At 45.3% G+C, this 13,500-nt stretch overlaps 1 protein-coding gene across 5 annotated transcripts in view; it reads left to right on the top strand.

Moving 5' to 3' along the window:
* The window catches only part of PFKFB3 (6-phosphofructo-2-kinase/fructose-2,6-biphosphatase 3), a 219,832-nt gene that overhangs the window by 105,653 nt on the left and 100,679 nt on the right, over positions 1–13,500 (top strand). For 4 of the 5 annotated variants that reach the window (XM_040645449.1, XM_040645450.1, XM_040645448.1 and 1 more), the window contains one exon: positions 9,988–10,027. In XM_040645449.1, coding sequence (XP_040501383.1) covers positions 9,988–10,027 — 40 coding nt within the window. Of the gene's footprint in view, positions 1–9,987; positions 10,028–10,670; positions 10,724–13,500 lie in introns of those variants that run through there. The other variant, XM_040645451.1, reaches the window with a different exon arrangement.

Raw genomic sequence — 13,500 nt, 5'->3', positions numbered from 1 at the left:
CTGCTGAGAGTGGAGCCCAGTGCAGATCTCATGACCCTGAGATCATGGACTGAAACCAGATACTTAAACGACTGAGCCACCCGGGGGCCCCTAAAACCTTTTTATTTTTAAATATTTTTGGATTTACAGAAGAGTTGCAAAGATAGTACAGAGACTTCCTGTACACCCTTTCTTTAGCTTCCCTAATGTTACCATCTTACAAAAATATGGTACCGTCATCAAAACTAAGAATTAACACCAGTGCGATGCTATTAGCAAAAGTACAGACTTCATTTGAATTTTCCCCAGTTTTTCCTAGATGAGCTTTTAGGTTTCTTTTTTTTGAGATAGAGACAGCCAGTGAGAGAGGGAACACAAGCAGGGGGAGTGGGAGAGGAAGAAGCAGGCTCCTAGCAGAGGAGCCTGATGTGGGGCTCGATCCCATAACGCGGGGATCACGCCCTGAGCCGAAGGCAGACGCTTAACCGCTGTGCCACCCAGGCGCCCCGAGCTTTTAGGTTTCTTACCAGCTTTGCAGTTCTTCAATTTCCATGAACGATACGCCTTCCACTACCTGGAATATTAAACCCCTAATACTCCCGACTGGGTGAGAGGTGGTTCCCTCAGTTTCCACCTGACCTGCAAGTCAGCATCAGCCCGGCTCACATCTTCCTCATAGGCCTTAACTACTGGGGGAAGATTTCACTTGGTTCTATAGGTGAAACCTGCAGGTTGAAAATATTCTCACTGCAATGCGCCGAAAACAGTTTTTTAAATAGCGCATTCGGTGACTGTCCAGCCTGGAGGGATTTCAGTCTTAGTGGTTCCAGTGAGGCTTTCGCTATGACTTGGGAGGGGGTTATCCCCACTGTGTGTCTGTGGAATGCCTGTTCTATGCAAGGCTAAGGGTTGTACGTCTCAGAGCTAGAAAACAGTTCACACTTGGCAGCTCCTTTCAGAGCTAGCAATCTAATGGAATCAGTAGGGATGCTCAGCTCTCTGAAGTTCCCAAACAGACAAGGTAGCTGTGTGGAGGAGAGAGCAAGAGCTTCGGAGAAAGAAGGAAAAAGAAAAAAGGGGAGAGAGAGAGAGATTGAGAGAGAGCGATTCCTTTAAAAACTGCATTGTAATGTTTGGAAATGGAGCAGCCGCTGGTCCTGGACAACAAATTCAGCATCTTCAGTCCGGCTCCAAGATTCGAGGGGAACTTGGTCCAAGACTTCTTTACTTTGTTATTAAACCCCGGAAGGCATCAGCGGATGCAATTTCTGAGGAATGACAAGTGTAGAGAGAGCAACAAGAAGGGAGAAGTAACCCCCTGTGACAGCTTCAGAGAAACCCGCCCTTGCCTCTGAAAGGGAGCAAGGACATGGCCCCTCTGAGCAGGCTGGACTTTGGGTCCTGTCATTCGGATGTCCTTTGCACATGGGAGCCATAGAAGCTGGACCTTTTCCTACTGGGGCTTACGCTCTCTTCCTAATTCACTTTGTAACTTCAGGACTTGGGAGTTAAAGTGCTGGCTCTTTGTTTCCTCTGCTCCTCAGGGGACAATGTGACCTCAGCTCAGCTGTTTGGGCCCTTCTGGGCCTTGGGCCACACAAAGAGCGTGGATCCAGATCCCTTACGAGGACTAACAAAGCACCAGGCACAGGGAGACTAAGGGAAGCACATTTAAAAACTCAGTTCTCCAAGGTAGCTGGACCAGCACAGGCCACAGGGGACGGGTTTGGTCAAAGGGCAGGGGAATTTCTAGAGACACTATGGTCTTCTTGGAGCAATCTGCTTGCTCACTATGTTTCGGAAAGACATGAGCTACATTCCAGTTCAGACCATGCCCGAGAGTGTGGGCATAGCACCTGGGAAAAACTGTCCTCGATGGGTGCTCTGGGTCAATTCGACCAAAATACACCTTAGCCCCAGTCAAGAGTCGGGGCTTTCTTACCCAAGAATGGCAAGCAGATTATATGTGGACAAGTAATTCTTTGGTCTTTTAAATCCACAGCTCACAAAGGATTAGGGCGGAATGAGAAGCTCAAAGGGCAGTTAAGGACAAAGGCGTATCGCACTGCTGTCTGGGGCCCGTCTCTCCGGGATGGCGCTGTGTGGAAGTGCGAAGAGCAGGGTTAAGTCGGGTTCATTCATTCACTCCCTCATTCAGAATTGATGGAGTTCCTGTTAGGGTCCAACATTGTGCTACGTGCTAGGAGGAACTTTTATAGGAAATGCAGGAGCAAAACATTAGTTGCCATCAGAGAGAAGGGAAAACACATTGTAATATGAGCTCTTCATCTTAGAAGCCTAGATTCTTCTAGGGCTGGGAGCTTCCCAGGTGCTGTCGTTCAACCCTACCACTTACCCGGTGTAGAAATGGAGGTCCGCGGAGGGGAAGTAATTTCTAGCATCGCGGCAGCTGAGACAAAACCAACTTGACCCCCGATCTAGCTCTTTTTTCAACGAGGGTTACCTCCCCCGAAAGAGGGAGAAAACAGTGCCATGGGACATGTCAGAGCTCCGTGGGGCCCTGAGAGGAAAGCTCTCAGCTGCCAGATACAGCTGCTGCTGCTGCTGCTGCTGAAAAGACCATTTCCTTCCCCTCCTGAAAGCTGGCTCCTCTTGCTCTTCTCGAAGACTCTCTTCATGATCCCTCAGCCTCCTACTTCCCACCCTCGGCCCCAGCATCGTCCTCGGGCGCTTCATGGTGTTGGCTGTCTACCTGCCAGACCCAAGCTCCCGAGGCTCCTGTCGAAAGGGTGGACTTGCCACGTGACTTGCACCACTAACTCTTGGGCAGTATTTTCCAAAGAAAGGACCGAAGGAGTTTACGCTGGGATTAAAACCACAGAACACAACCCTTTAATCTCAGAGCAGACACTCACTTAAAAGAATGACTACGAGAAGTTCTCAGGGGCTCTAGAAGGCGAGAGAAAAAGATGTCCATTTTGCAAAGTCGGGTGCCAGAAAAAGACCTCTTGAGATGGCAGCCCAGTGGCTGGCTTGGTTACCTCTCCCTATGAGTCTGAAATTCGTAAAGTCTCAAACCACGGAAGAGAGAGATCTGAGGCTGTTGTGTAGACAAACCAGAGGCAATCTGCTTGTGTTCATTCATGAGAAGTAGAAGCAAGATGTCTGAAGGGTCGTCTTCATGCTCTTGGGTCTTACCTCCTGGTATAATGTCATGGCGGGACCAGTGTTTCTGTGGGGCAAAGAAGTCCAGTTCGGTCTCTGAGGGAGAAAACACGGTCAGCTTAATAAAAAAGAGGCAACATTTCTTTGACTTGGGGGGCCAAACCTTAACTCAAAAATGGAAGGGCTTTGCATCTCAGACAGCCTGCTTTAATTGTGGAACAAAGCTCTCTTCTTTGTGGGGAAGAAGGAAGAGGACTCCAACAATTAGCCCTCTCAAAATGTAGGTCTATAAAAACAACCGGGAGGAAATAGGCAATGACATCCATCCGCCCACTGCTTTGGGCTAGTTCAGGGGAAGGCAGAACAAAGGAAAACACATCTATTTGGTTCAAGAGTTCAGCTCTCCATGAAGAGAAAAAACCATCTCTCTTCTGCCCAGTCCAATGCTCGGTCCTCATTCCACTGCTGTGATGTTTTCTCTTCCAGACCTTCCCTAATTGAAACTTTCTAGTCTCGACGGGGCTATCTCATATCTCTTCGGCGGTCAATTTGGGGGCTCAGATGGTTCTAGGAATCACTAAAAGCAAGAACTTGATTTTCTTACAAGAGAATATGTGAAAAATGGTCCCAAAGAACAAAGAGACGTACTATTTCAATGCCTACTATGAGCTCAGTGTTTAATCTTAGGACATTGTGCCGAATCTTCTCCACAGCTTTATGAGAGAGTTCTCTGTTCTTTTTTCCATCTTATATTATTAAAGACAAGACAACAGACCCCAAATGGAGTCACATGTGCTAAGCCCCACAGCACCAAACCAAGACTTAACTTAATTACAGTTTGGGCTCTCCCAGAAATGGAATCATATGTTAGTCAGTCAGGAATCTTCTGATCAACACTAGCTAGGTCATGTGCCGATAGACCCCTAGGTCATGTGCCTGATTGATAGACCCCTACATCATGTGCTGATAGACCCCTAGGTCATGTGCCTGATTGATAGACCCCTAGGTCATGTGCCTGATAGACCCCTAGGTCATGTGCCTGACAGACCCCCTAGGTCATGTGCCTGATAGACCCCTAGGTCATGTGCCTGACAGACCCCTAGGTCATGTGCCTGATAGGCCTCCTAAGGAAGGTGACCTTGCAATAAACAACCTGCTTTTTGCCTAGTATAGCCTTGTTGCCACTCCCTTCTGCCTATGTAAGTCTTTCGTTTTGTACAGCAACTTGGAGTTCCCGTCTATCTTCTAGATTGGATGCTGTCCTAGGAGAGTGGATTTTTGCTCAAACTCTCAAAAATTGTAATAGGCCTCAGTTTAACAACATGTATGAGAAAAATCTGGCTCAAAGCTTAAATAATTTGAGAAGTTGAATAATTTGCCAGAGAGTGCAGAAGTTGTCATGGGTAGAGGGGGAACCAAAGTAGGTCACCATGGTTACCAGGTGGCCGTAAAGCCAATGTCTTTGTCGTTTTGCTGGATCCGACTTATCAGAGAAAAGTCGGCGAGTTTTCAGAAAGAGGAGAAACCCTTTGGGAATAATCTTGTGAGATGAGAAAATGGACATTTTCTTTCATTTCTGTTCATGTGATTTCCCTGGAAATGTACTCACTTCCGTTTTCCTGGGCCAGTGGTACAAGGTAATGAATTTTTCTGGTTTGGAAATGCCATTCTGTCTCCTTTACTTGAAGTGTTAGAGTTGTAATTCTTAAAAAATGCATTTCGTTCCTCATGTTGAGTTCCTAAAGGCTAACTCTCACGGGAGTATATTTAATCAATCACCCTGAGAACAATTACTGAATCCCTACTACATATAAAGCACTTTTTCTTTTTTCCTTTCCCTCCCTTCCTTCCTTCCTTCCTTCCTTCCTTCCTTCCTTCCTTCCTTCCTTCCTTCCTCCCTCCCTCCCTCCCTCCCTTCCTTCCTTCCTCTTTTTCTTTCTTTCCCACTTTAATGGTTTTTTAAAATTCAAGTGTAATTAACACACAGTGTTATATTCGTTTCAGGTGTACAATATAATGAGTCAACAATTCTATACATTCCTCAGTGCTCATCATGAATCCTCTTTATCTATTTCACCCCATCCCCCTACCCACCTCCCTTCTGGCAACCACCAGCTTGTTCTCTGTATTTAACAGTCTTTTTTGTTCGTCTCTTTATTTTTCTTTATGTGTTTTGATGCTCAGATTCCACATATGGGTGAAATCATATGGTATTTGTCTTTCTCTGACTTATTTCACTTAGTGTTATACTCTCTAGCTCCATCCGTGTGATTACACATGGCAAGATTTCATTCTTTTTATTGGGTATACATACCATGTCTTTTTCATCCATGCATCTATTGGTAGGCACTTGGGCTGCTTCCGTGTCTTGGCTACTGTGAATAATGCTGCTATAAACATAGGAGTGCATATAACTTTTTGATCTAGTGTTTTCATTTTCTTTGGGTAGATAGCCAGTAGTGGAATTACTGGATCATATGATAATTGTATTTTTAATTTTTTGAGGAACCACAGTGGCTGCACCAGTTTGCATTCCCACCAACAGTGCGTGAGGGTTTCTTTTTCTCCACATCCTCGCCAACACTTGTTACTTCAAATTTTTCAGTTTCTTTCTGTTCGGTTGTGGAAGGTTATATGTTTCTAGGAATTTATCCATTTCTTCTAAGTTGTCCAATTTGCTGTCACATAATTTTTCATAATATTCTCTTATAATCCTTTGTATTCCTATGGTGTTGGTACTTACTTCTCCTTCATTTCTGATTTTATTTGAGTCCTCTCTCTTCTTTTTTTTTAATGAGTCTGGCTGAAAGTTTATTAATTTTGTTTCTCTTTTCAAAGAATGAGTGTCTGGTTTCGTTGATCTGTTCTATTGTTGTTTTTTCTTTAAATCTCTACTTCATTTATTTCTGCTCTGATGTTTATTATTTCCATCTTCTACGGGCTTTGGGTAAAGCACTATGGTGAATGCTGTGAAAGATACAAAGATGATCTCTACACCACCTGAGCCCTCAAAAGTGGGAAGGAGATAAAATAGTTTAACGCATAAAACTCTAACCTAAACTATAAGGGATCACATGAGCATGTTGACTAAGCCAGTGCTTCTTAGTTTCGGCAGCACACCAGCATCACCTTGTGAACTTGACCAAGTGCTGAGGTCTGGGCCTTACCCACAGAGGTTTTGTTTTCATTGGTCTGGATGCCCCCTTTCCCCCGCCTCCCCGTGGTTGTTCTTTCAAGTTGCCTAGGTGATTCGAACATGCAGCCAAGGTTGAGAACCATTGAACTACAATAACCCAAACTGTCTTTTCCAACTCTCAGATTGCATAAGTCTAAATGGATGTGAGGAAACCTTGGATGAAACCACCAAATTAAATATTTTATCTCAGTGAATCCTCACAAGGATTATTCATCACCTTCCATCACTCTACGGCAGACCCATCCATCTACCCACCCATTCCCTTCCCCTTCAGAGCGAGGTGCCATCTGCATTCACAGGGAGGAGAGCCTTGCCCCCTCTACAATTCAGTTGGTAGACTACTTTGAATCCATAGTTCCCAATAGCTCTTTCACAAATATGTGTTTGTGAGTTTCTCCAGTTTTCTTTTTCTTCTTCCTCTTTTCCAGGTGTTATGGTGGGTGGGTGTGATGGTCTCTTCTACATTCCTCTAGGAAGTGGAATTCTCTTAGGTACTGGGAAGCCCTGCCAAGGGAGGCATGCAAACTGCTGCATGGGAAGATTCATCTGGGGGCAAAGGCAGGATGAGTTAAATTTAGGAGAGCCAGGATATGGGCAGGAGGGAGGATGTTGTAAGAATGGAACGGAAGTTGATGAGTGAGAGAGATATTATGAAAGAAAAAGCTTCAAGTTGTAGGAAAAGATTCAAATTCGTGTGTAACTCCAACACCTGAACTCTTTAGTCTGTGTCATTTGTGTAATGGGCCACAGGAAGTGACTGCCCCTGCCAAATGGCTGATATGGAAATAACGCTCTTCGGCTTCGGCTGTTATCCTGGTGTATTTGTAGAATATACTTTTGGCTCTTGGAACTCCTACACTGAACTTTGTTTTTTCTGAGAATGAATGACATAGTTCAGAAAACTTACACCAGCACTCATGGTATAATCGGTAAGATACCCAGAACGTGCTCTATCAAAGTCTCCTTTGTGACTTTTGGTGTCGTGATTAACAGTAGTGTACGCTTTCTGATTGGTAATTGATAAGTAAGCGTGTAAGACTTTTGTTTTAAGAAGTTTGTCTCTTCCAATTCAGTGATTCAGCTCCTAGGAATCTGTCCTAAGACATAAATGCAGACAAACATTTACATAGAAAGTTATTTACGATATGGATAAATTTAGAAATGATTGAAATGTCTTACATTAAGGAATGATTATAGATAATATACATATATGTAAAATCATGTATATATGATTATAACAATATCTGGAAACAACTAACTGGCCATCAACATGGAATTGGTTACAAAACTATGATATGGCCACACAATGGAAAGCAGCAACAATTAAAAATAATGAGATAGGGGCGCCTGGGTGGCGCAGTCGTTAAAGCGTCTGCCTTCGGCTCAGGGCGTGATCCCGGCGTTTCGGGATCGAGTCCCACATCGGGCTCCTCCGCTGGGAGCCTGCTTCTTCCTCTCTCACTCGCCTGCTGTGTTCCCACTCTCGCTGGCTGTCTCTCTGTCACATAAATAAATAAAATCTTTAAAAAAAAATAATAATGAGATAAGCATACATATACAGATTTAAAAAGATCTCTAATACATATTATTGTATAGTATGGTGTCATTTATGCCTTATATATGCTATTTATAGAGAAAAAACCTTATACATAGAGAAGGGTACGTATCAAACTGTTAATGGTAAGTTAGTTTTGGAGGTAAAGTGGGTGGCGACAATAAAGCAGGACCTTTATGTTTTACTCTATAAACTTCTATGTTTGGATCTCTTACAAGGAGAACAATTGCATTCATTACACATATGATTAAAAATAGTAAAATCCTGAGGTGCTGGGGTGGCTCAGTCTGCCTTTGGCTCAGGTGATGATCTTGGGGTCCTGGGATTGAGCCCCATGTTGGGCTCCCTGCTCAGTGGGGAGTCTTCTCCCTCTGCCCCTGCTCATGCTCTCTCTTGCGCTCTCTCTCAAATAAATAAATAAAATAAAATAAATAGTAAAATCTTAAGAAGTCTTGACTTTTAGTTTTCTTCCTATGTATCTTCTCTTGAAGCTTGGCTGCTTATTGCAAGATAAAAAACAAGTTGCTTTCTAGAAATCCAAAGTGGTTTCATAAAATTAAATGAATTGGGCAATTGGTTTGAGGTGAGCTGGCTCCTGGGTGAGGCTGCACACAGGTGTGTTGAAGTGGATGGCTGTGGGTGGCAGGATGTGGTCCCCTAATGCACAGATTTGCTCCAGGTGATGGTGACGCTGTGTCGTCACCGAAGAGCCGGGGGTGGGGTATGTTCTGTGATATGAGTTGTTAGCTCACTGGAGCCAGTCAGTCCACCGTGTGCTCCTTCCCAGTCAGGAGTGGAGGAATGGCATTGCTGAAGGGAGTTCTGCCCCCGTGAATTCCAGCTCACCCGCTCCAGCCCCTGGCTGGGGGACAGTACGTAGACAGCGGGAGAGGTGACCCAGGCGTCCAGATGCAGAGCTGGCACTCGACCCAGCAGCCCTGGGGCCACGCTGGTCTTTGCGTCTGCACTTCTCTGGTTCTCTGATGATACTTGGCTGAGAGAACCTACGTTCACCTGAGACAGAGAAGAGCCTCGGAGACAGGGTTTCCTAGTTCTGGGGCCAGTTGGCACTTTCTCAGATCAGAGTCAGTTGTGTAAAACAGAGGTGTACTTTTTGTGCAGACCAATTGAAAGTTGTTTTCTATTAACCCGGCATTTTCTGCTGTTAGTTTTCTTGGGCGCCATTTATAGCTTCATGGGGTGGGTTTCCATCTAGTTATATTTCCAACCACCATTAAATGAAATAAAATTTAGTCAACCTCTTTTTAAAAAATCAATCAATTTTAATGCAAAAATGCAAGATATATGTTTTGTCCGGGTTGGATTCTTTCAACAGGTGTCTCCCCTTATGATGGTGTAAACTTGAGAGAGATAATGAGTAATCTCTTTGTGTTGTTTTGGTTTCTGTGCAGAACTCTGCCAGGCCGTGTGTGATGGGCAGGCTTTGCTGGGGGCCAGAGCTAGTTGGATGTGTGGATTTCATGGGGTGAAGACCCCCTGTTTTGAACATCAGTCTGGCTGGCAATACTCTAGCTTCTCAGCCCAGAGTGGCGGCTTGAGCGGGCCTGATGCTAAAACCACAGAAAAGGACATACTGATGCTTCCCTTTCAGGACCTTTAGCTTAGCTAAGTGTGGGGAAAAAAAGTGACAAAAGCATTCTCTATAATAATAATACCAGTAATAGTAATAATAATAAAAAGAAAGTGTTGGCAGGTGATCAGAGGGGCCTTGACATTCACCCACGTTCTCTCTTGTGTTCCTTGTGTTTCTAATAACATTAGCAATGTATTCTAGTGGAAAGAGCCCCAGGCCAGGAACTAGGACGGAAAGCAGGCTTCAGTCTGACTTGCTGCTTAACAGCCTGCTTTGGGGTAAACCACTTCAACTCTGAAAACTCGTATTCCCCACCCCACTCCTTCAGAGTCTGATCGCGGGGTTCCCTTCTACTGCTAAGATTCTAGGGTGTGTCTTCAGCACTTCCTTTGTCTTTGGCTCTTAGCATCAGGACTGAGTTGATTTTCTGGAGAAGATTTCATTCTCCCCTTCGTGGATGGTTTGGCCCAGCATCCAGCCAACCAGAGGAAGTGAATTACCTGGGACTAATTGAGGACTTTTTTTTTTTTTTTTCAGGACAGGAAGGGGTGGGTCTGTAGGAGACTGAGACGTGAAGGTGAGTCAACCTGTTTTAAGTCTGTCGTTCCTCATGAAAAAAAAAATACTACTGTTCTTTCTAGAATGTGAGTGCTAAGACCCAGGGGAGGTGGCTGGGTCTATACCCAGTTGGTCTCAGAGTTGGGTGCTGGGGCTATGTCTGCCATGTTCTCTCCTATTCCACGACGAGACTAAACTGTCAGGCAATCCGGAGATGCAACCACCACACCTCTTTTCTCGCTCGATGGCTGGGTTGTAAGTGGACTGACTTCCTTAATCACCCTGGGAAGCTGCAGGGGTGAGGTGGGGCTCCTACCAGGCACATTTAAGGTGATGGAGATTTGTCATCCTGACACTTCGTTTGGAACTATTCAGTGAGTGGAAATCTGTAGTCAGAAATGAGGGGAGCCTTTCAGACGTTGCTGGATCAAGTTCACCCACGAGGAGAGAAAAAGGAAGGAATCAGATTACTGCTGCCCTAGGTTCTGTGCCAAGAGAGAAGGATATGGAGGATGTCTCTACACTGGGATTCCCCGGAGAGTAAGATAGTTTTGCTCATTTTTAAAGATTTCCTAAACAAGAGTTCCAAACAGATTTCCATATGTCCTAGCCGTTTGTTTCAGAAAGAAATATTCAACCCACTTGGAGCCCTTTCCTTTCAGGAATTCCCAGAAAATTTCCCAGTAGTGTCAAGAAGTGAAATGTCTCCATCATCAAGAGCTCCTCTTTTTTATTTGGGACCATCCAAGGAGTTGGAAAAAGGTTCGACACTGAGGCATAAGACCCCGTAATTTCTCAGACAAAGGACTCTTTCTGAGTCATTGATCTGAAAATACGTCCACACCAGCCTCCAGGGAGGGTGTGTGATAATAACCATTGATTACTTAGGAATCTGAGAGTGGGGTGTTTCGGGAAGCAGCGTGGGCTGAGCTCTTTGATCCGAACGTAACTCCAGGAAAAATAAACACGCGCACTGAGTCATTTCTCTTCAGGGCTGCTAATAAAGGTAGTGGGTTGCTTGCAGGGGTATTTACCTTCTTATTTTTAAACTATGACGGCAGGAGGCAAGACAACTGACTTGACCACCAAAGGAACTGGGAAGAGTAGCCAGGTCGGGGGCCACGAAGGACTCTTTTGTAGGAGTCGTGTGCAAATATGGGTGTAGCATGGTCTGGGATAGGGAAATTCAGAAATAACATGAAAGTCCATTAACAGGAGATTAATAGGTAGATGACGGCACAGCCTATGCCATGAATATTGTGTGTCATGAGTCATCTTCCCGAATACACCCTCCAGTGACAACTCGTCTGCGTGCAATTGGTTACGATTTATTACAGAAGTGTTCCTAGGAACATAGCAAGAGGGAGGCAGGAGTGGGAAAGGGAGAGAAGTCAAGTCAGGGGGTGACTTCAGACAAATCCCAGCCTTCACCTGATCCCTGTGGGGGAACTCTGGAGTATAAATTGTACCAACTGGAGGCAAGGGGCTGGGCTTTCATAATCCTACAGCCTCTCCTAGTTCTTGGTGTTAACAGGCAAAATGGTGCAAGGAGCTGCAGGGCAGACCCCAGAAAGGAGCTGCAGGTGCTTACAGCTAGAGAGAAGCACGCATAAGCTGGGGATGGACACACACTGAAATGGTGGAGGGATCGGAGGGTTTGGTTAGTGTCTGCTTTCCTCTTCAACTATTGAAAAGAGTGAAGTCTTTCCATTGCAAGTTATTTATGGTGAACACTGAGTGAAAAAGCAAGTTAAGAAGTAACCTATTGTAGGGTGTTTCCCAGCACCAACCAATTCTCCAACACCAGCTGGGTATCCAGTGATTCAGTTCAATTCTGGAGGGAGTGTCGGGTTCTGTAAGTAAAAGGGCTCAGTCCCACAGGAGCCCCCCCGCTGCAGTCCCAGGGTGTCAGCTGCCCTTCTGGCTGACTGGCTACGTACTGGGGCTCCCAGGACCCCCTCCTCAAGTTTGAGAAATTGTTAGAATGGCTCACAGAGCTCAGGAAGACACTCTTACCTATATTTACCGGTTTATTATAAAGGATGCAACTCAGGAGCAGGCAGATGGAGGAGATGCCTAGGACAAGGGGTGTAGGAAGGGCCGCAGAGTCTCCAGTGCCCTCTCGGGGTGCACCACCCTCCCAGCACCTCCGCGTGCTCATGGACACGGAAGCTCATCAAATCTCACGCAAGAGCTCAATCTCCAGCCCCCTCCCCTTCCTAGAGGTTGGTGGATGGAGCTGAAAGTTCCAGGTCTGTAATCACTTGGGACCAGCCCCATCCTGAAGCTATCCAGGGGCCCTACTTGTGCCACCTCATTGGCATAAACTCAGGTGTAATCAAAAGGGGTATCTTATGCATAATGAGGCACTCCAATTGCTCAGGAAATTCCAAGGGTGTTAGGAGTTCTGTTCCAGTAACTGGGGACAAAGACCAAAGAGATTGCTGTTTATACTGTACATATATATTTTGATATTTTTTTTAATGAAAAGAAACATGCATCTATGTGCATGTAAAGAAAAAAGTCTGGAAGGAAACAGATCCAGCTGTTAATCGTGTTACCACATAAGGAATGGGGAAGGGGGGTGGAGGGGTGGGTGGAAATGTTCAGGTTTATGAGCAAGCATATTATGCTTTATAATAGGAAAAAATAAAGCAATGCACAAGACCTCTGTCATGTCCATGGGCATCTCTGCAGTTCTAAGAACCAGACAGGCTTACCGAGTGAAAGGGACATAGTGATTGCTTGGTGCATATAGTGATGTTTCCTTGCAATGAACAAAACTTTGAAGTCTACAATTACATACAATACTGGACTGGAAGTTGTGGCTTCAGTGGTCTCCATTCCGGATGCCTGTTTGTCATTTTAGGCTGTCTTGGGAAAACATGTTTTTAGCCTGGTGCCTCCTCTTCGTGCTTGAGTCCTTACCCATTGGATGTTCATTAGTTTAGCCTGTCCTCCCCGTGGGGGGTCTGTCTGGGTGGAAAAATGACTCTAATACTCTGCCTTCAGACTGAATTGGTAGCCCTGCCAGACACTTAATTTGTAGGTAAAATCAGCTCTCTTCCCCCTTGATGGTAGGTATCGTAGATCCAGGTTGATATAATCCCTTCCTCTGGCCAGTAAACAACCAAGAAGAACCATGAGAAGGTCCGCAAAAGTGGTCACCAACATCCCTGTAATCACAAAGCCTGAAATAAAAGCTTATATACGGTGTTGTGTTAAGCTCTGGGCAAGGAGAACTGTGTGAAGAAGGTCTCTTCACTTTGGAGCTGCAGGATTTGCATCAGATCAACTCTTGTTTCAATTTATCCACCCACCCTCCAGTCCATTCATTCATCCACCCAACCATCTACTCACCCACCGATCCACTCACTTACCCATCCATCCACTCACTCACCCATCCATCCACACACCCACCTGTCTTCCCATCCATCTATGCACCCATTCACCCACCTACTCATCTGCCCATCCATCCATCCATCCATCCAT

The sequence above is a fragment of the Ursus maritimus genome, unplaced genomic scaffold (genome assembly GCF_017311325.1).
Source record: "Ursus maritimus isolate PB19 unplaced genomic scaffold, ASM1731132v1 scaffold_31, whole genome shotgun sequence".
Taxonomy (NCBI): Eukaryota; Metazoa; Chordata; class Mammalia; order Carnivora; family Ursidae; genus Ursus; species Ursus maritimus.
Note: the sequence above shows the minus strand (reverse complement) of the source record. Positions and strands in the feature narration are given on the sequence as shown.